At 40.2% G+C, this 26,662-nt stretch overlaps 1 protein-coding gene across 3 annotated transcripts in view; it reads right to left on the bottom strand.

The window, feature by feature from the left end:
- kalrna (kalirin RhoGEF kinase a) overlaps positions 1-26,662 on the bottom strand; it is a 255,676-nt gene that overhangs the window by 19,898 nt on the left and 209,116 nt on the right. Inside the window, exons 44-58 of one of the 3 annotated variants that reach the window (XM_047369632.1) lie at positions 26,439-26,534; positions 24,216-24,328; positions 24,016-24,082; positions 23,821-23,924; positions 23,660-23,729; positions 23,493-23,579; positions 23,176-23,268; positions 20,646-20,696; positions 20,413-20,490; positions 20,137-20,322; positions 19,766-19,937; positions 18,735-18,949; positions 17,654-17,937; positions 9,393-9,558; positions 6,366-6,428 (exon numbers count right to left, since the gene is read on the bottom strand). In XM_047369632.1, coding sequence (XP_047225588.1) covers positions 6,366-6,428; positions 9,393-9,558; positions 17,654-17,937; positions 18,735-18,949; positions 19,766-19,937; positions 20,137-20,322; positions 20,413-20,490; positions 20,646-20,696; positions 23,176-23,268; positions 23,493-23,579; positions 23,660-23,729; positions 23,821-23,924; positions 24,016-24,082; positions 24,216-24,328; positions 26,439-26,534 — 1,845 coding nt within the window. Of the gene's footprint in view, positions 1-6,365; positions 6,429-9,392; positions 9,559-16,655; positions 17,449-17,653; positions 17,938-18,734; positions 18,950-19,765; positions 19,938-20,136; positions 20,323-20,412; positions 20,491-20,645; positions 20,697-23,175; positions 23,269-23,492; positions 23,580-23,659; positions 23,730-23,820; positions 23,925-24,015; positions 24,083-24,215; positions 24,329-26,438; positions 26,535-26,662 lie in introns of those variants that run through there. The other 2 variants (XM_047369633.1, XM_047369634.1) reach the window with 2 other exon arrangements.

The raw sequence follows: 26,662 nt of genomic DNA, 5'->3' as shown, positions 1-26,662 counted from the left end.
TATGCTTTCTGGCTGATGTTTTGGTCACTTTTGAATGTTGGTGGTGCTTTCACACTCGTGGTAGCATGAGACGGACTCTACAACCCACACAAGTGGCTCAGGTAGTGCAGCTCAGCCAGGATGGCACATCAATGCGAATTGTGACAAGGAGGATTGCTGTGTCTGTCAGCGTAGTATCCAGAGCCTGGAGGCGCTACCAGGCCAGTACACCAGGAGACGTGGAGGAGGCCGTAGGAGGGCAACAACTCAGCAGCAGGACCGCTACCTCCGCCTTTGTGCAAGTAGGAACAGGAGGAGCACTGCCAGAGCCCTGCAAAATGACCTCAGCAGGCCACAAACGGTTACAAACCGACTCCATGAGGATGGTGTGAGGGCCTGACGTCCATAAATGGGGGTTGTGTTCACAGCCCAACACCATGCAGAATGCTTGGCATTTGCCAGAGAACACCAGGATTGGCAAATTCGCCACTGGTGCCGTGCTCTTCACAGATGAAAGCAGGGTCACACTGAGCACACGTGACAGACGTGACAGAGTCTGGAGACACTGTGGAGAGTGATCTGCTGCCTGCAACATTGTCAGCATGACCGGTTTGGCAGTGGGTCAGTAATGGTGTGGGGTAGCATTTCTTTGGAGGCCCGCATGGCCCTCCATGTGCTCGCCAGAGGTAGCCTGACTGGCATTAGGTACCGAGATGAGATCCTCAGACCCCTTGTGAGACCTTATGCTGGTGCGGTTGGACCTGGGTTCCTCCTGAGCCTCATTTTGACTTGTTTTTAGGACATTACATCAAAGTTGGATCAGCCTGTAGTGTGTTTTTCCATTTAAATTTTGTGTATGACTCCAAATCCGGGCCTCCATTGGTTAATAAATTTGATTTTCATTGATGATTTTTGTGTGATTTTGTTGTCAGCACATTCAACTTTGTACAGAACAAAGTATTCAATGAGAATATTTCGTTCATTCAGATCTAGGATGTGTTATTTGAGCATTCCCTTTTTTTTTTGAGCAGTGCATATTCCAATTAATCCTAATTATTAAACATTGCAGTCAGATTCAGTTTATTATTAAAATTGGTTTACCATTTTTCTATCTAAGGAAACCCAGCAGATTGTATTGAGTCAGTGACTTGCAGCATTCACTCCTCCTGGATCAGCGTGTAGAGACTATAGACCGCGCTTGCATTGACTTTGCAGCAATCCCTCATACTGAGCATACATGTAGCAACAGTGGAGAGGAAAACTCCCTTTTAACAGGAAAACTCCCTTTTAACAGGAAGAAACCTCCACCAGAACCAGGCTCAGTGTAAGCGACCATCTGCCACTAATGACTGGGAGTTTGAGAGAACAGACCAGAGACAAAAAAGAACACAGAAGCACTGATCCAGGAGTACTTTCTATGGGAAGGAAAAGCGAGACATTAACGGTTATAGCTCCTTTAGTGGTTTCATCTAGGAGAGAATTACAGCGAAGCAGATGAACTCTGAGCAAGTTTTCAAGTCTAGAGTATGAAAGAGAGCACATGCAGTTAGTCACAGTAGAATCTCAGCCAGTAGCTATGTCTAGGAGAGACAGGGTTAAACGCAGAAAGACAGGGCCAAGTATATCATGGGTAGAAGGTGAGCATTAAGTTGTTGGCAGCAGCAGCTTGGCCGATGTCCCCCTCCAGGAAGGTACCACAGCTAAACACAGAGCCAGGTCAGATGTAGCCTCTGGAAAGAGAAAAAACTGACAGGACAAAGAGTTAAAAGCTGAAATAACAGCAAATAATACAAAATTGGAGAGTAGCATGAGAATGTAGCAGAGAGAGTGAAAGTGGTCATTATGTCTTCCAGCAGCCTAAGCCTATAGCAGCATAACTACAGAGATTGCTCAGGATAACCTAAGCCACTCTAACTATAAGCTTTATCTAAAAGGAAAGTTTTAAGCCTAGCCTTAAAAGTAGACAGTTCTTCCATCTAGAGCCCACTGAGAGGCCATTGTTATACTAAAAACCACAACGATTGGGATACCTTGCCCATAACCATTGGAAAAGAGAGGGGGTCATACAGGTAGCAGAAATGGATGGTGTGTTTGCACCTCAACCATAACTGTGCCGGTTTAGGCTAAACTTGATTCCCCCTTACTCCATCCAACAGGGAGGGAAGAAGATGGAGGTAAAAAATACGGAAGATAGCTAAGGATGACCTAAGCCACTCTAACTATAAGCTTTATCAAAAAGGAAAGTTTTAAGCCTAGCCTTAAAAGTAGCCTGGGTGCCTGCCTCATGGACTAAAACTGGGAGGAGAGGAGCCTGATAACTAAAAGATCTGCCTCTCATTCCACTTCTAGAGACTCTAGGAACCACCAGTAAACCTGCAGTCTGAGAACGAAGTGCTCTGTTAGGAACGTATGGAACAATCAGATCTCTGATGTATGATGAAGCTAGATTATTAAGGGCTTTATATGTGAGGAGGAGAATTTTAAATTCTATTCTGGATTTAACAGGGAACATAAGAAGGTCTGAGAAACTGGTCAGAATTAAAGACCAAAAATGCTGAAAAAAAATAGAGAAATTCTTGAGGCAGCCACATCTGAGTATATATGACTTTGAAACCTGGAGGGATAGACCACAAACCATTAAATACAGGGGTTGGACAATGAAACTGAAACACCTGGTTTTAGACCACAATAATTTATTAGTATGGTGTAGGGCCAATACAGCGTCAATTCGTCTTGGGAATGACATATACAAGTCCTGCACAGTGGTCAGAGGGATTTTAAGCCATTCTTCTTGCAGGATAGTGGCCAGGTCAATACGTGATACTGGTGGAGGAAAATGTTTCCTGACTCGCTCCTCCAAAACACCCCAAAGTGGCTCAATAATATTTAGATCTGGTGACTGTGCAGGCCATGGGAGATGTTCAGCTTCACTTTCATGTTCATGAAACCAATCTTTCACCAGTCTTGTTGTGTGTATTGGTGCTTTGTCATCCTTATACACAGCATCACCTTCAGGATACAAGGTTTGGACCATTGGATGCACATGGTCCTCAAGAATGGTTTGGTAGTCCTTGGCAGTGACGCGCCCATCTAGCACAAATATTGGTCCAAGGGAATGCCATGATATGGCAGCCCAAACCATCACTGATCCACCCCCATGCTTCACTCTGGGCATGCAACAGTCTGGGTGGTAACGCTTCTTTGTGGCTTCTCCACATCGTAATTCTCCCAGATGTGGGGAAAACAGTAAAGGTGGACTCATCAGAGAACTATACATGTTTCACATTGTCCACAGCCCAAGATTTGCGCTCCTTGTACCATTGAAACCGATGTTTGGCATTGGCATGAGTGACCAAAGGTTTGGCTATAGCAGCCCGGCCGTGTATACCCTGTTGACCCTGTGGAGCTCCCGACGGACAGTTCTGGTGGAAACAGGAGGGTTGAAGTGCACATTTAATTCTGCCGTGATTTGCGCAGCCGTGGTTTTATGTTTTTTGGATACAATCCGGGTTAGCACCCGAACATCCCTTTCAGGCAGCTTCCTCTTGCGTCCACAGTTAATCCTGGTGGATGTGGTTCGTCCTTCTTGGTGGTATTCTGACATTACCCTGGATAAAGTGGCTCTTGATACAGCACAAAGACTTGCTGTCTTGGTCACAGATGTGCCAGCAAGACGTACGCCAACAATTTGTCCTCTTTTGAACTCTGGTATGTCACCCATAATGTTGTGTGCATTTGAATATGTTGAGCAAAACTGTGCTCTTACCCTGCTAATTGAACCTTCACACTCTGCTCTTACTGGTGCAATGTGCAATCAATGAAGACCGGCTACCAGGCTGGTCCAATTTAGCCATGAAACTTCCCACATTAAAATGACAGGTGTTTCAGTTTCATTGTCCAACCCCTGTATCTTGTAATGCAGGTTCCAGAAATCTGCTTCCAGCAGGTTCCAGAAATCAATCCAATCAAGAATCAGTGGTATAACTTAAAAAGTGTAATACATTTTGGCGAGGTAACATAACCTGCAATAGTTTCGGTGGCACGGTTCTCTTTTTCAATAAAAAATAGGCAAAGACTCCAGAAGCTTGATGTGTCTATCTCTGAAGATTACAGAGGGGCTTGCTGATGTAATTCCTGTAAAAAATGGTTCTATATTGGTCGACTTTAGAGGGTCATGCATTCAGGAATTCAATTGTTTTCCCGTTTCATTTTTGTCTCAAAATAAAACAACTTTTGCATTTTTAAATGTATTACTTTTTATTGAGTAACTTAAATAATACACCTCCCATAAAAATAATTTTAAATTCCAGATTGTAAAAGACAAAAACTAAGAAAATAGAGTTTTGGACCTTACTCTAAACAGTTTGGGCAGGTTATGGGTTCAAATTATGTTACAATAGGGATCAAGCCAAGTTTCGTGACTGTCGTGTTGGTAAGCTCAACATCTCTGACTGGTCTACTGTTCGTGCTCCACAGCACAAACCTAACAATAAAACTGTCCGGTTATTGTCCGCTGTGTGCAATATCTCATCCAATTATAAGTTGTTTGAAGCTTTATAAAAACTAATTTGCTTATAAATTAGATGTGCATGTGAGCAAAAAGTTACAAGACGGATGGAAGTATCTCCTGCTGAGTGCCTAAGGACAGCCATCACAATTCAATTCAATTCAATTCAAAAATACTTTATTAATCCCAAAGGGAAATTAAATGTTGTTATAGCTCATATTATGAAGGTTTCCTCAAAGAGCCGCTGTAGATGCTAATGGCTGTGGGCAGGAAGGATCTCCTGTAGCGCTCCGTCTTACAGCAGATCTGAAGAAGCCTCTGACTGAAGACACTCTGTTGTTGTAGGACAGTCTCATGAAGAGAATGCTCAGGGTTCTCCATGATGTTCTTCATTTTATGAAGAATCCGTCTTTCCACAATGATCTCCAGAGGAGTACCCACAACAGAGCCAGCCTTTTTATCAGCTTGTTAAAAAAGCTGAAAAGACTATATCTCTTTGTAATCTGAACCAGTTATTTCATTAACGTCTCAGAATATTGAGTCATCCGGTGAAGAAAAGTAAGATATATATGCAATAAAAATGTATTTGGCCACTAACTGATTGCTTCAGTTTTTGCTTTTTTGTCACATTTAAATGTAATCAAACTTAGCTGTATTTACCAAGTTCTTGAAAACAAATAAGGAATTTGACTTTGGTTCCACTTGCCTCTCAATGATGACATTTTAAATATAAATGTATAAAAAGTCAGTCAGTCATTTTCTACCACTTATTCCATAGTGGGTCACGGGGAAGCTGGTGCCTATCTCCAGCAGTTTATGGGTGAGAGACGGGGTACACCCTGGACAGGTCGCCAGTCCATCGCAGGGCAACACACAAACAACCATGCACAAACTCATTCATACACCTAAGGGCAATTTAGAGTGACCAATTAACCTAACAGGCATGTCTTTGGACTGTGGGAGGAAGCCGGAGTACCTGGTGAGAACCCACGCATGCATGGGGACAACATGCACACTCCATGCAGAAAGACCCCCGGCTGGGAATTGAACCCAGGACCTTCTTGCTGCAAGGCAACAGTACTACCAACTGTGCCACCGTGCAGCCCCTGTATAAAAGGTAAAATAAAAAATAAAAAAAAAAAATTTTTTTTGTGAATATGTATATATACAGTGTTTTTACAAAAGATACCAGTCAGACAGCTGAATAAATGCAAAATAACCCAAACGGATTGTTGGACATTCTTGTTCCAGTTCCTGAGGGAGGAAATTAGCCGCAGGCCATCACACTACTTATGTTGGTACGAGATATTCTGTTTTAGTTTTAGACCAGATGGAAGGGGAATTCACATGAGTTCCATTTATGTTTCATTAGCCCTTAGAATATTTTCCAAAAGTCTTGGGATTTGTGAGAAGGTAGCTATTGGGTTCTTTTTGGTCAGCAGTTGTTTTGGTTCAAGTTTTACTGCTGTTAAGGCTCTTACTCTGGTCCACTGGAGTCCCAAAGCCTTAGAAATGACTTTGTAACACTTTAAAGACTGATAAATATCAGTGACAGTTTCCGTTTATGTAATGTCTTCTAAAGGTCTGGCAGTGATCAGGTCTGGGTGTGGCTAATGGAACTCATCAACAATATAGTTAATCACAATTAAATCATGATTTAACACAAAGGGAAATTATATTTTCACACAGGATCAGGTTGGGTAAATAGGTAAAATCCTCATTTAAAAAATGCATATGTTCATATATCAGGTTATCTTTGTCTAAAAATGTGTTTGATAATATTAAACATTTAAACATGACAAAAAACAGAATATATAGCGGGGAAAAATACTTTTCGACAGCACTGCATTTCGTTTTACAATGATTAGACGCCTATTACCTCCATGCCTGTCTTTGGGTCAAGGTCTTCCTCACTTTCTGACTCATCTGAAGTGTGCAGGTCCTGGTTGACATCAGTGAAACAGGACAAGAGCAACGGGGGGGAAAGGGGAGAGAAGAAGTTTGTGTGAGTAAAAGAGAAAAGGCAGATGAGGGTTACCAAGAGATCACTGGAAAAGAAAAAGATGCAAACAAGATATAGTTTGGCTGAGTGGGATAAAACAGAATGTAGAGATTATTAATAAATCCACAAATGTTAAGATATGACCTGAAACATTATGAAATGTGTTTTTATTGACAGGGAAACACACATTTTAGGTACCCTGGAAGTCACTTGTTGGATTTTTTTTTATTACTTTAAACCATCTCTGATCATCCTGCTCTTTATCTTAAAAAATGCTTTATTTTTATGGAGAAACACTGACATAATTTATGCCTTTATGACTAAAAATGACAATGATATGGACAGTATTGTTCTCCAAATTCAAAGAATTATAGCTTTGAGTTTGTTCTCATCAAAGGATTTTCCCAGGATATTCTGGTATCCTCCCCACTGTCCAAAAACACAGAAGATTCTAATTTGCCTTTAAATGTGTGCGAGTGGTTGCGCTGGGTGTCATACAGCATTTCAACATTTCTGACCCTGACCACCCTATCTGAGTTTTATGGTTTAATTAAAATGGATAAGAAGATTTAGAATATTAACCAAACAATGTCATGATTCAAGTTTCAGGCATCATTTCTAACTATTCATTCACTACAGTATAAGTGGGCCTAGATTTAAATGCAGTTGCTTTTAGTCTTCACACATTTGTTCAACGCTCTTCATCAATATGAACTTTTAAGATTCTGACAGAATTTATGCCTTTATGACTAAAAATGACAATGATATGGACAGTATTGTTCTCCAAATTCAAAGAATTATAGCTTTGAGTTTGTTCTCATCAAAGGATTTTCCCAGGATATTCTGGTATCCTCCCCACTGTCCAAAAACACAGAAGATTCTAATTTGCCTTTAAATGTGTGCGAGTGGTTGCGCTGGGTGTCATACAGCATTTCAACATTTCTGACCCTGACCACCCTATCTGAGTTTTATGGTTTAATTAAAATGGATAAGAAGATTTAGAATATTAACCAAACAATGTCATGATTCAAGTTTCAGGCATCATTTCTAACTATTCATTCACTACAGTATAAGTGGGCCTAGATTTAAATGCAGTTGCTTTTAGTCTTCACACATTTGTTCAACGCTCTTCATCAATATGAACTTTTAAGATTCTGACAGAATTTATGCCTTTATGACTAAAAATGACAATGATATGGACAGTATTGTTCTCCAAATTCAAAGAATTATAGCTTTGAGTTTGTTCTCATCAAAGGATTTTCCCAGGATATTCTGGTATCCTCCCCACTGTCCAAAAACACAGAAGATTCTAATTTGCCTTTAAATGTGTGCGAGTGGTTGTGCTGAGTGTCATACAGCATTTCAACATTTCTGACCCTGACCACCCTATCGGAGTTTTATGGTTTAATTAAAATGGATAAGAAGATTTAGAATATTAACCAAACAATGTCATGATTCAAGTTTCAGGCATCATTTCTAACTATTCATTCACTACAGTATAAGTGGGCCTAGATTTAAATGCAGTTGCTTTTAGTCTTCACACATTTGTTCAACGCTCTTCATCAATATGAACTTTTAAGATGTGGTAATGAAGAACTTTGTTTGATCATCAACTTCACCAAATGTTTCCTATGTGGATGAAAGATTAAACAGGAGAAATTCCAAGCTTCAGGAAAAACTCATCTCAATGCAACTTACTGAACACCCAATCTATTTCAGAAACATTTAAACATCCTTCAACAATAAAAGTTTTACTGTTGACAGATGAACATAATTTAACATCCATGCAGTCAGATGTTCACCAAACCTTTATTGAATGATGAGTTTAGAACAGAAAATTTGGCCAAACTTAAACAGAAGGACATATACCTTCTATTCATGCAGAAATAGGATGAAAAAAACAGCAAAACACAAAAAGAAAGTCACTTTCTTGTTTTTACCTTAAGGGCATTTCAGATTTTGCCTGAGAAGTAACCTTCCATTTCTCTTCTTAGTGCTTCTCAGTTGGTGCTTTTAAACTTTGCACAAAACCAAACAAACCGAAAATAAACATCAAGCTTGTGTACTAACTTTCAGAGTAACTGGCTGATCGGTGTGGACCTTATGTGGACTTTAACATGGACTTGCAATGCACTATGGAACGTTCCTTTGGCCTTGGAAGTCACAACTCAAACCTTGGAAAGATGTCATGTCCAACTCCCCAGAGTTTTGATGCGTTCCACTTACTTTTGAAGGTGGAATTAACATCTCCATTTGAGATCACCTAGTTAGCTTTGCTTAAGTAGCAAGTCTACAAATCAGTACGGTTTGCTGTTGTGTTCAGTGGCCAAACTAACCAATGTTAATGGTAACAGTTGAAACACAGCGCAGCCACTCATGGAATGAAATACAGATAATCAGAAGTACAAACAGGAGAAATTGTTCAACAATAACTTTAATAACTACGGTTTAGACAAGCAAAGGCCACAGTGGTTATTAAGATGAAGGTTAGTGTGGAGACTACTTTTCACATTAGAATTCCAGAATTGTTTTTCCTTTGTGGAATTCAGAAATTCCAACTTGAGACAAATTAAATACAGAACAATCACCGTTGCAAATGGAAAACCCAGGAGTTGCTCATTGTCCAAGTGAACTACCAACAGAAGCAAGTAACAATGTGTTTCTCACTTTGTCTCCATTCACCATAGCCATTTGTTTAGAGATCTGTGTGACAGATTTAATAACATACACATCATAAGAAGTGCAAAGAAAACAGGATTTTATTGCTGCTTTTAAACCAATACTTGTTGAAGTCATTCAGATTGTATTGAAGGAGAAGGAAAAAATAAAGTGGGGCTGGATTAAAAGAGTTTTAGCACAGACACATGACATCAGCAATGGAAACCATCAGCCAGCCATACTCACTTTTGCCTTGTGGCTGGAACTTGGCAGGGCAAGTGGGAGGGGGGTGACTGTGCCATCTTTGGGTTTACGGAGGAGGCTGTTTTCTTGACTCCTGAAACCCAGAAAGGACCCGTCCCTGGTTTCGGCACGCTTCCTGGCACGCAGTGTGTTCCATGACAAAGACTTCCTGTGCAGTGCAGGAATGACAAAGATCAAGCAGCCAATCATATAACAGCTCAGCAGTGTCCAGCTCTGCCCTTCTGTGGAGGCAATAGCAGCTCTAGGGTCAGAATAATGGTTGTGAACAGGTGAAATCTGGTGGCATTAAAAACTTTATGTTGCTATGGAGACAATGCCTTCTGGCTATAGAGATGACTAATTATCTTGAGAATTTAGTGCTTTGAGATTTTAACACGATTCAACAAGCCTTTTTTTCTATTTAGACATTTTTTTATGACAGAACAGGCATTTTGATCGTTCTATTAATGTTTGTATGACGGGTCCTGTTAGTGTTATTCCCTGCATAAAGCTGCGGCCACAGAGGGCAGGGCCACGGTGGTTCACTTCACAGAGATAGAAACTGAGCTGGATAGAGAGTTGGTTGAGAAATACATAGCTTAAGTATCAGCAGGCACAGTGGAAAATCTGCATCTATTATCTACACATAAGGACAGGATTGCTTGCTTTTCCTTTTAGGTTTACCTCAATATTGTGTTATGGGCTCATGTTGGACCAGTGAGCCTAAGATACTTGTGAGAGAACACTGGTTCTTTGTTCGCTAAAAGCGGTGAAGTCATTGATTTTCATTTCACATACACTTCTCCTGTCAAGAGTATTTTAATGAAGCCGGAGGGAAAATGTCAGTGCCCTCTAGGCCCTCTGTATGGGTATAATAAAAAATCCAATTTCTATTATACTCAAAACTGAAATCACATATTTAAATCTGTTAATAACTATCTATTAATAAATTAAATTGGATTTTCAGTGCTTTTAAAAAGCAGCCAGTTTTCATCCATCAGGCTTGGTATGAATTCTGTTAATAAGTTCCACCACCTGCAGGAACCAATCAGAGCTCTGCCTGTTTGTTTATATCATAAAATAAATTGCTTCTATTAAGAGTTTACAGCGCTGTTCTCAACGTTGACTTTTAATGTAAAGTTGGCTTATATTACTTAAAGATGATTCACCTCTGAGCTGAATTTGGAGGGCAGAAAACAGCCTTTTGAGACATTTTCCATCTGATAGAAAACTGGTGGATGCTGATGACAAGCTTTAGTTTTGGGATATCCTACATCTCAGCATGTGAAATATACAGTATATTATTTTATTAATGAAATTATGATTAGTTAAATGCATTTGTTGCTTGTTTGTCAAGTAGATGAAAGAGAGGCTAAAGAGGGGACCCATCTGGACAGGGTTTTTTTTCAATGGAAGTAAAATCAAGACAACTACTGTTTCTTATCCATTTGCAATGTCAAATAGTGTGAAATTTAGCCACCCAACAATTTTTCCCTGCTTCCTGCACCAATGTCTTAGGGTTAGTCACTGTTTAGTTCAGTCATCAATATGCTTTCACAACTCACACCTTTTCTGATACCATGCCAATATCTCGATTTAAGTGTCTGTTGTTTTGCCCATTGCTAATTTATTTCCTCCTGAAGGGTCGGGCTGCTGGTTTGGTTGTACATTTTTGGTGTTGTTAATTTTGTGTGTTCAGTTATACTTTTTTTGTGTTCGACCAAACTGTTTCTTAGTGTAATGGTTTAATAAATGATCAGAGGATTTACCATAAAGTGTACATATTTAATTTTTTTAGTTCTTGGAGAAGTCCTTTTATTCCCCGTGATTTCTTTGGAACTACATTATAGGAGGACAAGGTCAGAGGCCCTTGGTCACTGGAGTACGGTTTGCTGCTGGATGAAGTAATGCCCTCGATTCCCAAGCAGAAGGGGGACCTGCCACAGACAAAACCTTAAAGGTTAACTTTACCTTCTGGTATGTTAAGTATCAGTAAGTTGCCCACTCTCTTTCAACATGTGCCTTTGTGGGTCATGCAGACATTTTGCCTAGCGAATAAACACAACTCTGTCCCACAGCAGAATGTGTGGGACTTCCTGGCTGATGTCTTGAGATGTTGCTTCAGTATTTAAAAATAAATTTCTTCCCTTTTTTGTGAAGTGCACCCTGAACATGAAGCTGCCACCATTGTACTTTATACTGGTGATGCTTTCAGGCTTGCAACCTTCCCTCTTTTTCCTCCAAATGTAATAATGGTCATTATAGTAAAAAACATTAACTTTATTCAGAGTACAGGACATGTCTCCATAAATGAAGGTTTTTGTTCATAAATGCAGTTACAAATTTTAATCTGTCTTTTTCTGTTGTTTTGGGGGAAATTCTTCCTCTTTCAGTGGCATTTCAGCCAAACTCAGTCCAGGACTTGCATTGTTGAGGACAGGGTTAGGGTTCTCTCAGCAGCTCCACAAGGTCTTCTACTTTTCTTCAGGAGATGATTCTCACATTTCTCACAGAAACACATTCATCTCTATGACACAGAACAGTGTGTATTCCTTGCATATAATTGTTTTCATTTGGCACTTTCAGGCATCTAAAAGTTGTAGCCATGGTTGACCCAAACTTGTGGAAATCCAAAATTTATATTTTGCCTGATTTTTGATTTTATGTCAAGCAGGCAAACCTTGTGTTTGAGGTTCTGACTTAAAATACTTCCTCAGATGAGCCTCAGAGTACTTCCATGACCTTTCAGAACCTCACAAAGACAATCATCATCTGGGCTTTTACAAATTATTAAAACAGAGTAATCTCAGTGTAAATGTTTGAATTATGGCATGTTGCCAACATGACCTAACATGTCCTAAAATAGCAAAGGTTCAGTCTGATTTAATGTTAAAAAGGGTTTATTTTTGTACAGAGTAAATAAATTGTTTAAACTGTATATCCGATGAGGATGCTGGGGTCTTATACAGGTCATCCATGTTCCTAAACCCTAAAACGTGACTGACATAAAACAATTCTGCCAAGAAATTGAATTTTGTATTTACTCTGGGTGTCTATGTGTGATAATAAATTTTATGAGAAAAGAGCAAAAACAAGAAATTTGTAAAGGAGCAAATAATTTCTTACACCTACCTCCATGCACCAGATCAGCTCTCTGTCAAAACTCTTGCCTTTCCAGAGGTAACAGTATTGGCGGCAAGGGTGTGTATGTTTGTTTTCAGGTATAGGTTCTCTATTTGCGCTCCTTTTAATAGTGACAGTAGAGAATATGTTTTGTTTTTACAGTTAATGTTAGATTAGAATAGTTTTAGAACCTGATAATTTTTTTCTCATATCCAACTACATCAATTCCTAGATGAAAAAGCAGATTTACTTTTTTAACAGTAGATGTAGCTTTAATCATACAATACATGTTGCACAATAAAGACTGATGAGCATGCAAAGAGTTTCTTGGTGCTGTTGATTAACAGGTGTTGGGAGAACATATGAAATGAGATTAAAGGACCTCAACAACAAGGTAGAACTTGTTGTGAAGAAGGCAGGGCTGCAATTAACCGTTTGACTGTAATATCAAAGGAGAATTACTATAATCCAGGGATAACAGGAAGACCAGGAAATTGTGCCTGGCAAAAGTATTCATAGTCTGAACATTTTAGCAATACAGCCACTAACTGTGTTTCATTGGGATTTTATGGGATATATCAACACAAAGTAGCTCCTAATCATAAAGCGAACAGAAAAGAATAAATGGCTTTCAAACATTTTCAGAATGATCTGCAAGGTGTGGCATGTCATCTAGTTCATGTTCAATTAGATCGGATGAAGAGCATCTTTGGACAGCAACTTTTATATCTTGCCAAAGACTACTAGATATATTCAGGTCTGGACTTGAATATGCTTCAACATAAACAATTTCATTGTTGCCATGCGTGTATGTTAAGGGTTACCGCCCTGCTGAAAGGTGAACCTCGCCCTGATGTGTGTTGCAACCTCTAACAGTAGTATTTGTAATTAGCTAGGCCCATCTTCTCATCGGCAAACCTGCTTGCTTTCCACTTCTAAGGACAAACATCTCCTCAGCATGATGCCGCCACCACCACATGTCACCTTGTGTATGGTGTGTTCAGGGTGTTTAGCTGTATATCTCACACAACATTTATTATGTAGTACAAAAATTGGCTCCTCAGCCTCCCCGGTAAGGCCTACACCAGGGTATTGGAGAGGAGAGTCCGGCCGATAGTTGAACCTCAGCTTCAGGAGGAGTAGTGTGGTTTCGTCCCAGCCGTGGAACACTGGACCATCTCTATACCCTCTACAGGGTACACGAGGGTTCATGGGAGTTTGCCCAACTGGTCCACATCTGTTTTGTGGACCTGGAGAAGGCATTCGACTGTGTCCCTCGTGATGCCCTGTGGGGGGTGCTCTAGGAGTATGGAATCGGGGGCCCTCTATTAGGGGCCATCCGGTGTCTGTAAAAGCGGAGCAGGAGTTTGGTCCGCATTGCCGGCACTAAGTTGGACCTGTTCCCAGTGCATGTTGGACTCCGGCAGGGCTGCCCTTTGTCACCGGTCCTGTTCATAACTTTTATGGACAGGATTTCTAGGCACAGCCAAGGGCCGGAGGGGGTCTTGTTTGGGGATCTCTTCTTTTTGCGGATGATGTGGTCCTGCTGGCCCCCTCTAGCCAAGAAAGTGAAGCTCTCGATTTACGGGTCGGTCTACGTTCCTACCCTCACTTATGGCCATGAACTCTGGGTCATGACCAAAAGAAGGAGATCCCAGATACAAGCGGCTGAAATGAGGTTCCTCCCTTAGGGAGAGGAGCTCGGCCATCCGGGAGGGGCTCGGAGTAAAGCGACTGCTCCTCCACATCGAGAGGAGCCAGTTGAGGTGGCTCGGGCATCTATATCGGATGCCTCCTGGACGCCTTCTTCGGGAGGCTCAGGGGACAGCCCAGGACACGCTGCAGGGACTCTGTCTCTCGGCTGGCCTGGGAACACCTTGGACTCCCCCCAGAGGAGCTGGAGGAGGTGTCTGGGGAGAGGGATGTCTGGGTGTCTCTGCTGAGTCTGCTGCCCCAGCGACCAGGTCCCGGATAAAGTGGAAGACGACGAGTACGAGTACAAACAAATTTGTTTCGGTCTCATCTGATCAGAGCACCTTCTTCCAGATGTCTGTCATATTTCCTACATGGACATATGGTTGTTCAACCACCTTTGCCTGGCTTCCTCTCTGATTCGGATTTGACCAAATTTCCCATAGATGGACCGTTTACTAACAAGGGGACTTCTTGGGGCTGTTTGTTACACTGCATTATATTTAGGGGTGTCAGAGTAAAGGAAACTAATACAAATGGCCCCTACAATTTTCAGGCTTTTCTTTTGATAAATTATCAATTATGTTAATAAATAAATAAATAATTGCCTTGTACTTTTACATTGAGAACTATGATGTCATGGTTTATCACATAAAACCCATTTGAAATACAATGACGTTTGTAGCTGTAATGTAACAATTTAAGAGGTATAAATACTTCAGCGTAGCAGTTAAGTAGCTTCCTGTGGTGGGTTCTGTCAGTTTATTATAATCACTATATATTACTGAGAGTGTGCCATCTGTTCTCTATCATTTATAATTGTTTTACATAAAAAAAACACAGAAATAATGCAATTTATTTAGACATCATAGAGACTGATTAAAACACTAAAGAGGATGTTGTCCTAATTTCAAACAGATGCAGATGCTAACCCTGAAACAGCTGGAACTGGATCTCTGATGCAATGTCAGCAATATTTTAATAGACATAAGGCCAAAAAGGTGTACCAATGAACAGGAGGTTGTCTACACATCCATTGTAGAAACATATTATCCGTGTTACATTTCACTCAAAAAACATCTGATGTAGATGATATTCAAAATGAGGTTTTCTGAAGAGATGCAGGGAGCTCTGATTGTTTGACTTTTCATTTCCTCGAGATTGTTGCTCATAATGGGCCTGGTTCTGCTGGAGGTTCTTCCAGTTAAAAGGGAGTTGCTCCTGTCTTCTGTTGCCACATGCATGCTTAGGATAAAGATGATGCAAAATCACTGACTCAATGCAATCAGGTGGGCTTCCTTAAAAAAATACATTTTTGCCATTAAATGCCAGTCAGCTGATGTCGATGGTCCTGTTTTATCATTAGGATGGAATTGGACTGTCTGTAATTGGATCTAAATCGGACTATATGATTGGACTAAAATAAACTGGATAGATTTGAATTAAATTTTAACTGCATTTCATTCTTTATAACTAGACATAAATTGGATCTGTATGGATTTATGGCTCTAAGTACCAAACTTTATCTGCTTGGTCTTGTTGGTCTTGAAGTAGTCACATTTCTTCTCTCTTTGATTTAATCAATGCTCTTTGTATTTGGGTTTTTAATGCTACAGTCTGAGGGTTGCTTCTTGTGTGGAGTATCAAACCATGGAGGTTAGTAAGAACTCAAAGACAAACTTAACCAAAAAGTCACTACAGCAACAAAAAAGAAGTAAACGGTGAAAACAATCACACTTCACACATATCTCTGAATAAACCCAGAATGGCTCCAGGTCAGTTCACACCCATCCATTTCATACCCATGAAACCATTTTGAAGCCATGTACTTAATGAACATGAGTTCATTGTTATATTTTATTAAGGTATTTTCATAAATGATGGGATGAAATACTCAAATATATTTAAATTTTATGTATATTGTAATTGGAGACTTTGCATCAAGCGAAATTTCTTTATTTTGGTTCTTATCCCATTGATCTAACTTTATTTTCATCAAATATGACATACTCTGACCCTTGATCAAATCAAACTTAGTGACCTCCTGTTGGTGTATATGATTTATTGGACTCATGAAACCATATTTCCCTGCAGTAGACTATAAGTAGAATAGTCAAAGCTCATTCTAAATGTTCCCCAGACAGGGTTGAACTGATTTGTGGGTGGTATGGAACACCCCGTGGCAGGTGGCTTCGTTTAGAACCTGAATACGTTTGGTACAGAACAACCTAAGCTATAAAAGTATGAAATGGCACTGAGGTGAAATGACCAGCAGCTACTCAGGATCTTTGGTTTTCAAAGACAGGAATGCTAGAAGCAGTGAAAACATGCTTAACCTCAGTAGTTCATGTCTTGAAAAAGCTTCTCTCCAACAGGAAATTTTTTTTCTTTCATATTTACAAATAGTATTAGTAGTAGTATATTCTTGGTGTATGCAGAAATGCAGGCAGATTCAGTTTACTCTTGTAATTTATTTACAAATATTAAAAACTACATACCATCTCCATTCTAAAGCAGAACAAAACATGTTCACCTTCACGCTTCTGCACTAACCATGCTCATATCCAAAAGGTTTATTTTACATATTTAAAAAACATCTAAAATCCTTATTAGACCACGGACAGAACAAAGCTGAGTGCTGCCATTTAATCAAACATATTGCACAGCCTGACTTCATTCATATTTTTTATCTCCATAAATAGTGCAAATGGCATTTGTTTTATAACAGGAATGTTCTAGAGCCTTGGTCAGATATAAGAAAATGAACTCTGTACAGTGAAAAAAAATCAACACAAAGAAGGAAAGAAATCCAACTTTGTCTAAGAAATAAAACAATAATTAACATGAAAGAAAAACAAGAACAAGAATCAACACAAATGTATACAGATTGCCACAGACAACAAAATAAATCTTCTCCTCTACGGAGAACAGAATTCACCTGAAGGGCCCAGGGGAGTTTTATTCTGTCAAAAAAACAGTACAAACAAAAAGTACAAAAGAATAGAAGCAGGTTGTTAGAACTGAAAAAAGTCAGGTTTTAGCTCCACATGGACAGAGTCAGCTACATTTTCTATCCAGTCTATTTCGGTTGGATCAGTGTGTGTATTTGTTTGCTTTCAGGCCACAAGAAGTGGACTTCTCAACAAATGTCCCTGCAGCAACCTGGCAGCAAGTTAGGGGTCAGGGTGGGGGGTTGAGTTTAGCGCTCCAAAGAACAGTGACTCAGTCAAAATCCTTCTGTGTCCTGTCCAAACAGAGAACAGCAGGAGGGGTGATGGGGTGAGGAATTAGGAGGTGAGGGTACAGGCAGTGAGGAGTTAGGAGCCCACTCAGGAAAACAACACAAACAAAACCAGGCAGATGGAGCTTCCACCCGCTCACCCAGTCCAGTGGTGTCTGTCTGCCAAACAAGTGCTGGTGGGGGTGGAAGAGGGGTGGGGGGGACTTACTTGATGTTGTTGGCATCTGCCACAGCTGTCGGGAAGGAGGAAGTTGAGAAAGAGTCTTTTATGGGCTTTGTTGATGGGCCAAGAACGTGCCCCGGCAACCAGCCCTCGGCATCAGGTGATTGGCTGTCAGCTGGCCGGAAAACGAGGTACATGTTCTGCTGATTGGTGGCCAGGACTTGGACCACGTCTCCTCTACTGACGCAGATTTCATTCTCTTTGAGTGCAGAGTAGTCCTGAGTGACGCGCATGTTGGAGAAAAGACCATTACAACCGCCATCATCATGCTGAGGATAGGAGAGGCAGAGAAGGAGGAGGTGGTGAGGGAGCACAGCAGTGCAGAGAATCAACATGTTTCTCACTTTCAAGCTCAAATAAAGCTCAAATGTACAGCCAATACCTGTATAAGCCAAATACTCTCTGGAGAAACACTGGGAGGAATCAAGGCAAGGATTTCATACCTAAGAACACTGTGTCAAGCATGGTGGTGGCAACATTATGCAGTGGGGCTGTTTTGCTGCTAATGGTACTGGTGCATTGCAAAAGTGGGATAATGAAGGAAGACCATCTTTGACTTTATACTCATAGCTAGTTAGTAAAACCTTGAAACAAGACAATGATCCCAAACACACAACAAAGCAGCTTTTGGAATTGATCAAACAGGCTAACCTTCAGGGTGGGATACATTCGTGGATATTTATATGTAATCCTCCAAGAGAACCAAGCAGGTTCCTAAAGGGTATGATGTAGGTGTACCTTCACCTACATCATACCCTCGGATACATTACTGCTCCACCGCAAAAAGGTGACACGTTTTTATTTGGTTAAACTTTCAGGGTTTCCTTATTGGCAAAAGGTAGTTCTGTGCCATCAGACAACACATTGCATGTGACTCAAGTTAGTCACAGTGAAGCTGTCAGTGAAGGAGCTATGTTAGAGCCAGAGCAGAGTATGTGCTAGACATTCTGTAATCTCAAACAGTGTACTATTGTCTTTAGGGCCACCTGAGTAGCAGAGTTGCAGAGTTTGAGATGTACTTGAACAAGTTAAAGAAAGATACACCAAAATACCTGAACAAACTTACACTGGGCTCAAAGCAAGATGAGCCGCCATTGGAGGTAGACACTTTTAATGGGCTCTTCCCTCTCTCCATGTCCTTATCACTGAAGCCGAGGGCTGAGGACGGCCGGCTGTGAGAGGATGAAGATGGCCTATTCCCCGATGAGGAGGGCCGCCTGATCAGAGATGAGCCGCTCTCTTTGTTTTGACCCTGCTGGTACACGATGGGAGACTGCAGAGCTGCAAGCACACACACACAAAGGTTGGAGTTGATGTTTTTTTGTTAAGCTGTTAACAAAATATTGAATATTTTTGTCTGATAAAATTACAATTTCTTCTCTTGCCCTTCCAGAATACTTTTATTTCATTGATGACAGAAGGAACACAAGATCTTTAAAGTTTTGTCAAGGTACAAAGAAAAATGTTCTAAAAAGAGTTATATGGGACAAAGATACATAGTTTTGCCAAACGTATTTGGTCACCTTTCCAAATGATCAAATTCAAGCTTGAATCACTTCCACTGAAAATGGATAATAATAATAGCACCTAGGCATGAACACTGGTTCTACAAAATGTTGTGAAAGAATGGGTCGGTGAATTCTACCATCGTACAGTGATACAATGCTCCCTAATTTCCTTGCTACTGTTGGTTAACTGTTAATTTTCATCTCGTTCTGTTGCCCCATCCTCCTGCTCTGGTAGTGTCCGTCTTCCCCTCAGCGCAACCTTCTCATGTGCTCCAAGCTTTCTAATGTGGGACCATAGATCAGGGCCAAACAAGCCGCTGAGTTTTCAGTATCTGGGTAATTTCATATGGCAAATGTGATGATGAGCAGGCTACCAAGCCTGCCAACACTGTTTCTGTTAGTGTAGCAGCTAATAAATAAGGACAGATCTAACTCGATGGGCTAAATACACGTCAACATTGAATCTCATCTTACATTAAATCTTATGGTCCAACATCAGTAAGGCAGATGTGAACCAGCAGTATCTCAGTTAATTTACATCACGAAGGATTCAGGTTTTTTTTGTTTGCATGTTTGTGTGTGTCAGCACCTGACAGGAAGTCGTTCTGAGCATCCAGGATGTTCTGAATGTGCCCAACCCACACCTGCTTGATGTCGACGTTGGCGGCCTGCAGAGTGAAACGTTCTGACGAGCCGCGGGAGCACAGGACAAACTTGCATGGGTCGTTATCGACAGTCTCCTCTAGACCCAGGTTAGTCACCTGTGGGGGAATCCAGGAATTATTTTTATGCCATTCATCATGGCTATTTTCTGTTTGTTCTACCATATAATATTAAAAAGGCACCATGTTGTGACCTGTTCGGTCACCTATAAATAAAATGTTCTGAGCTCCTTTAAGGTCAGTAAGTTGCACTATAATCACTTGATTATCTGCCACACTGACAGGATCGTTTACCCACCTTAATGCTCTTTTTGAACTGGTAGCCAGGTGTGGATGAGCCTTTCCTGAGCAGCTCACTGAAGATGACGATCTGCTCAAAGAGGAAGACTCTGCGTTCTTTGGATCGTGACAGGACACCAGCATCCTGCTCAGTCACGAAGAAAGTTTCCTGCTGCAGTAGTTTGCCCTGATTGGCCAGATTTCCCTGAAGAGACAGCCAGGATGGCTTTAAAATCTGAACTGTCAGAATGATTTAAGCTATGCAGTGAGAGTGAAATGTTGGTAGGAAACACACCTCGTATCCCTGAAGCCGGCCCAGATTCATCATGTCATTGCACAGTTTAGGAACCTCAGACATAAGCTCGACAGCTTTCTGTAATAAGAGAGAACTTTTACAAGAATCCCATACATTTTAGGCAGAATAAATATCCTATCAGTTTCAGGAAAAACATTTACACATTCTTGATTCAGGCTAGACTCTAAATGCTCCCTAAAATATTTTCTTTCTGCATAATAGATTTGGATTACCTCAATTTGTTTACAGTCTATGCCTGCCTTATAGCTGTACTTCAGGTAGTCCTGTGGAAAAAAATTAAGCACCAAATTAATATCCTTTCAGTGACACACCGGTCAGTTCACAAACCACAGTGCCTTGAAAAAGTATTCATACCCTTTGAAGAACCGTAAAGGCGCGCATGTAAAAGTCTCTGGTCCAAAACTTTGGAAACAATTGTTCACACCCAGAAGAAAACCTTCCTAGATGAATCTAAAGTTTTTGTAAGTATTCCCATCTGGGTTTAAAACATACAGCACTGAATTTGCTCTGTTAAGGGTTTTTAATTACGTGTTTTTAGTGACAGATTCTGGTGACTGTGTTTTACTTCTGACAAGGTGGACCATAACATTCTCATCTCCACACTGGAGCAGTGGGTGGGCACCACTAGCTCTGCAGTGGTTTAGGTCCTACCTCTCTGATAGGAGAATTTTACCTCATCTTTTGTCACCCTCCCCTGGGGGGTACCAGGGCTCCATTCTTGATCCTCTCCTGTTCTCTCTTTACTTGCTACAACTCGCTGCTATTTTTAGAAAGCATTGTTTGGCATTTCGTTTTTATGGTGATGACTGTCAAGTCTATTTCCTTTTGAAAATTAATGGTTCTTTAACCCTCTCTTTGATTGTCTTGTTGACATGAGGAGAATGATGACACTGCATTTCTTCAATTTTCATGAAAAAATATTGATGTCATGCTTTCGAAATGCAGTGGCTTCAGCTGTAACCATTTCATTGACTGTTCCTCTTTGGGCCCAAATAAAAAATCCAGCATCACTAATTTAGGTGTAAAAATGCAACCAGCCTATAACTGGACTCACTGGTCAATGCTGTGGTCCTTGTTTCAATTGAGGCAGCTGTTAAAAATCAAGCTCGTCTTCTCTAGATACCACCATAGAGACGGCGATACATAGTTTTATCACCTCATGCCTGGATTATTGGAACTCTGTTTTAATCGTAGTTAGCCAGGGCTCCATCTCATGTCTACTGCTGCTACAAAATGCTGCTCCATGATTTTTAACAGGTACAAGCAAACATGTTTAAACATCTGGTTTAAGCATCCTTTAAGTGGCTTCCTTTTCAAATTTAAATCCATTTTGTTTTTATGTAAATGGTAAATGAACTGAACTTATATAGCGCCTTTCCAGTCATACAGACCACTAACCACTAATGCTCACACATTCATTCACCGACACGCAGATTGGTAGGCAACTTGAGGTTAAGTGCCTTGCCCAGGGGCACATCGACATATTGCAGGAGGAAGCTGGAATCGAACCCACAACCTTCTGATTGCAAGACGACTACTCTTCCTTCTGTCTGTTTTTATGTCTGTTAATGGTCTTACCCCTTCTCATGTGTCTGAGCCGCTTCCCCCTTACACTGCATACTCTTAGATAGGCTAGCCAGATGCTTTTGACTGTCCCAAAGAAATTTTATAAATCCAGAGGAGACAGAGCATTTGCACTTTTAGCTCCTAAAACATGGAATGAGATGTAGCTGCAGGTCACAGAGGCTCCATCTCTTGCTGTTTTTAACGCTCATTTAAAAACACACTTTCTCCATGGCTTTTAACCAAGTGTGAGTTTTCATGTACGTACATGTATGTACCTGTAAACTTTTTAATTTCCTATAGCTCCCATGTATTAACTTATATCTGTTTTATTGTTTCATTCCTGTTCTCTCGCTTACTGTTTTCTTACAGCACTTTAGCCAGCTTTCATATTGTTTTTTAGGTGCTTTAGAAATCAGCGGTACGGTATTAGTGACCAAACAACATCATGAAGACCAAGGAACACAGCAAACACGTCAGGGAAAAGTTGTGGAGAAATTTAAAGCAGAGTTAGGTTATAAAACAATTCCCCAAGCTCTGAACATCTACTGAGCTCTGTTCACTCATCTGAAAATAGAAAGAGGACAGCACTCTGGGAAGAAAACACTTTAGAGGCTCCAAAAGACTTGAGCCTTTCTTAGAATGGCCCAGTCAAAGTCCAGGCCTAAATACAATTGAGAATTGGTGGACTATGGAAAAAAATAAATTTTTTCCACAGATGCTCTCCATTCACTCTAAGCTTGAGCTATTTTGCATAAACGAATGGGAAAACATTTTAAACACTAGAAGTGAAAAGCTGGTAGAGACATACCCCAAAGAACTTGCAATCATGCATCGTTTTATTTCCACCCCACAATGATAGTTGTGGGGTGATAGTTTTTGTTTATCACATAATACCCTTCTTAAATACACCAAGGTTTTGTGTTTGTAATGAAAAAATTTTGAAATGCCTGAAGGGTATAAATACTTTTGAAAGGCTCTGTAAGACACACCGGAAGACGCAATGGACATGTTATTGTTAGCAGTAATGAAGAAGAGAGTCAGCTCAGACATGGTTACACAGAATTCAAACTGTGTCTGTAGGCTCAGGGAAATGCAATGGTGACAGAAAATGATGCCAGGCCACAGTTAAAAAGACATGTAACAGATTTGTGTTGTTGTCGTTTCATTGCTTGGTACCTTTAGTAGCAGCTGGTACTTGGTGATTCTCTGGATGGGTTTGATGAGGAAGTCACTAATGCTCAGTTTGGACTGAATGTCCTGCTGGATGCCCTGAAAGCGGGAAAACAACAAAACACATATGTCTGATTAGATGCTTTTGACAAGATACCAGTTAAAATTACAATCCTGGGACAATAAGAGCAAGTAAAAAAGTGAACATGTTAACGAGGACTGGTGTGAATGAGTCTACTTTAATAAAAAAATTAAATAAAAAGCCATTCTGCTGAGAGATTTATTCAAGTTCAGACTGTCAAGAAAGTCCAAAGATTACTTACATCAAAGTATTTGTCATATTCTGCAACGATGTACTCTGATTTGGGTTTGTTCTGACAGTAAACCACGTACATGTGCAGTCTTCTCTCCTGCAACACAAATATCCTGTCTTCACACAGTTCATAACAGTGAGAGCTTTTTCATTATTCTGCCTTTCCATTTCAATTACATGTTTGATGAAGAGTTCAGGGAGGAGCTCGTTTTCATCAACACATTTCTCCAGCTCTCCTACAAAAAAGCTGAGACAAATCAGAGGAATATTAGCAGCAGCTACAGTCTGCCTCACAATGATTCCAACTTTAGTACATGGAGACCATCTTGGAGACTTACTCTCTGTGCCAGTCATAAATTCGGTGAATGTTTCCAAATACTATTTTCTCCTTTCCCTTCATGTCCTCTGGAACGCTCTTCTCTTCGATCCGCTTCATAAAGCCCTGCAGAGACACAGAAACTGATGATGAAGCTGCTGTGCCCTCTGTATTCAGCATCGCCCTGACTGATGCCAGCAGAGGATCAATGCTTTACCTCAACCACAGTACCCAGGTCTTTGACGTAGTCCTTCTCTGTCTGAATGAGCTCGTTTAGAACAAACCTGAACAAACAAACCCAAACATGGACAGATCTGCCACATTATCACCTTCAGCTGATTTAATCATACTAACTATAACAGAACAGGGATGCTGCGGGTCGCACCAGTGTAGAAGAAAATTAGCCTTAATACTCACGTCCGGTGTCTCATAGCTTTGGCTTTCTGGTCCAGTTCAGAGTTTCGAGCCTGGGCTGAAGTCTCTTGTTCCGGTACAGATGGAGCGATGAAGCCTGGGTACGGTTCCACAGTCTGAAGACATGACAGGAAATGAGCACAATTACAAATGTAACGAGTGCAAATATTCAGAAAGGGCATTCAGGGTGTTGGTGTTTCTTGACAGCAGGAGGCAGCAGCTGAAAGGGTCTCCTCGGCAGCAAGCCACCTCTTCTGCTTTGCTTACTGTGACTGCACATCATGCCTATGAGCTTCTTGCTGAACAGAGAGAGGCCTTGCACCTAATTTTAAACAAATGTCCTCTAATAAAAACAATCCACTGTGCCTTCATCAGTCAGCATAAGGTAGGTGTGATGGTAGGTTAGGTAACATCCTAGAGCTTCTACTCCAGCACTGCATCAACATTTTAGTTATCTGGTAGAAAACTGTAGGCAGTTTGAAATGAGCAAATTTTGTTAGCAACAAAAAAACTACAGAGAGCAAATTCAAAAAAGTGCCGTTTCTAAAAAATAACTCATTTGGAAATATTTGCTTTTCTTTGAGGATGAAGTTCTGATGGAGCTCAAACTACATCAGTGCACAATCCACAGAATTGTCCCTAACTTTGTCGTTTTCAGCATAAAATGAGGTTCCCAGACCAATTAACAGCTTCAGCCTGCCTTAAGATTGAAGTGAAACTACAGTGGGAGTAAAACCTGACCTAAGCAGAACTTAGATTCAAACAACTGTCAGACACAGTGTTGCTCTTGTTGGTCAGCATGAACTGCACTAACATTGTAGAGTAAAAACAGCTTCCTATAGTAACACTGAGCTACAACACCTGAAACAGTCCAGCTTACAAATGGACAAAAAGCACTGAAATGTTACTGTTTTAAATTAGTCTTTGTCATTTTTTAATCAAGTTAATCAATGCCAAATATCTCAGAAATTCAAGGAGCTCTCTTGCTTTTAAACTGTGCACATCCACTTCTACCTTCTAACTTAACTTTTAGAGATTTGAATTTTATGGTCTTGTTGGATTAATTAATTTTTTAGAAATGTAAAAGTTGTTAATTTACATATTCATGAAGGTCGAAGCAGTTTAAACTCATTCACATTACATTTGATCATTTGTTGTAAACCTAAAGCTATTTGCCATTTAAACCTTTTCATTTTAGGAAAAGTATAGCAACCATCCAGCATACCCATTGTAAACCATTTAGTTGTTTAGGTAAGTTTTCTTCTTGATCCACTTCACCTTGTGGGAAACATCAAGGATCTATTCTAGGTCCCGTCCTTTTTCTTTAAATATGCCTTCTTTTGGTTATTTTTCTATAAAAGTACAATATTGTTTCCCCTTTTTTGCTGACAAATTCTAGCAAACAGGCATAATTATTTTCATACCAAGCAAAATTTACAAACATTGATAGAAACTAACTTATCCCGAACAAATGTAAAACTGAAATCATATTTGGACAATTTGACCTCCTAAACGGTACAGCTCAATACATTTTTACACATCATAGCTGTGCTTGCCTCTACACTGGCTTCCAGTCCATGTCATGATCAAGATTGTATTGCCTGTTTTTACAGGTCTCCATATTTGTCTAAATTTGACACCCTTGATCTCCATGTGGAAATTTAAGGTTCGCTAATCTGTTAGAGACTCCTAGATACACCTATCTCTCTGCTTCAGTTGGGCAATATTTTAACAGTTTATGGTGCCAGTTGCCAACCTTATTTTCTTTATTTTAATACTTATTTTATTTGGTTATAGTTTATTGTTCTATTTTAATTTAAATTCAACCATTACAGTTATTTTTTATCTTGGTCAGCTATTGTTATTTTAAATGTATTGCAGTTTTGGTGTTTCATAAAAGGGTAATAAAAAGCTTTCCTAAGACACAATAGAAGTCAAGTGCAATTTAAGGAATTATGGTGATTGATTCTCACATCTATCACTATAATTTACTGTCTGTCTAATGCCCACCTACTTTTATCTATCAAATGTATGTATACATGTAGAAGCTGTGTAAAGATTAGGTGGTGATTTGCTGTTGCTGGTTGTGAGAGTTTTATGGGTCTGAGGTGGCTTCTTAGAAAATACCCTGATTTGAAAAAAAAAAAAAAGTTATCTTCTGGACACTTGTTCTTCTACTTCTGATTTTGTACAAAAAATAATTCTATCCTCTAGCTGATCACTCACCATCTTGGTTTTAACGAGTTTCTCTATGGCGCTAACCAGCTCTGCAGCGCTGGGGGTGTCAGAGGACGACTGCAGAGAAGTTAACAAGGACGAAGACTTGGAGAGGAAGACAGAAGGAGCAAAAGGTTGAATTAGAAAGAAAGGAGGAAAACGTGCAGTGAGAAACCAGTTAAAGGAACATTTCACCATAGCACAATACTAAAAACAAGTGCCAAGAAAGCAAA

The sequence above is a fragment of the Girardinichthys multiradiatus genome, chromosome 7 (genome assembly GCF_021462225.1).
Source record: "Girardinichthys multiradiatus isolate DD_20200921_A chromosome 7, DD_fGirMul_XY1, whole genome shotgun sequence".
Classification (NCBI taxonomy): Eukaryota; Metazoa; Chordata; class Actinopteri; order Cyprinodontiformes; family Goodeidae; genus Girardinichthys; species Girardinichthys multiradiatus.
The sequence above is the reverse complement of the archived record's forward strand: the minus strand, read 5'-3'. Positions and strand labels throughout refer to the sequence as shown.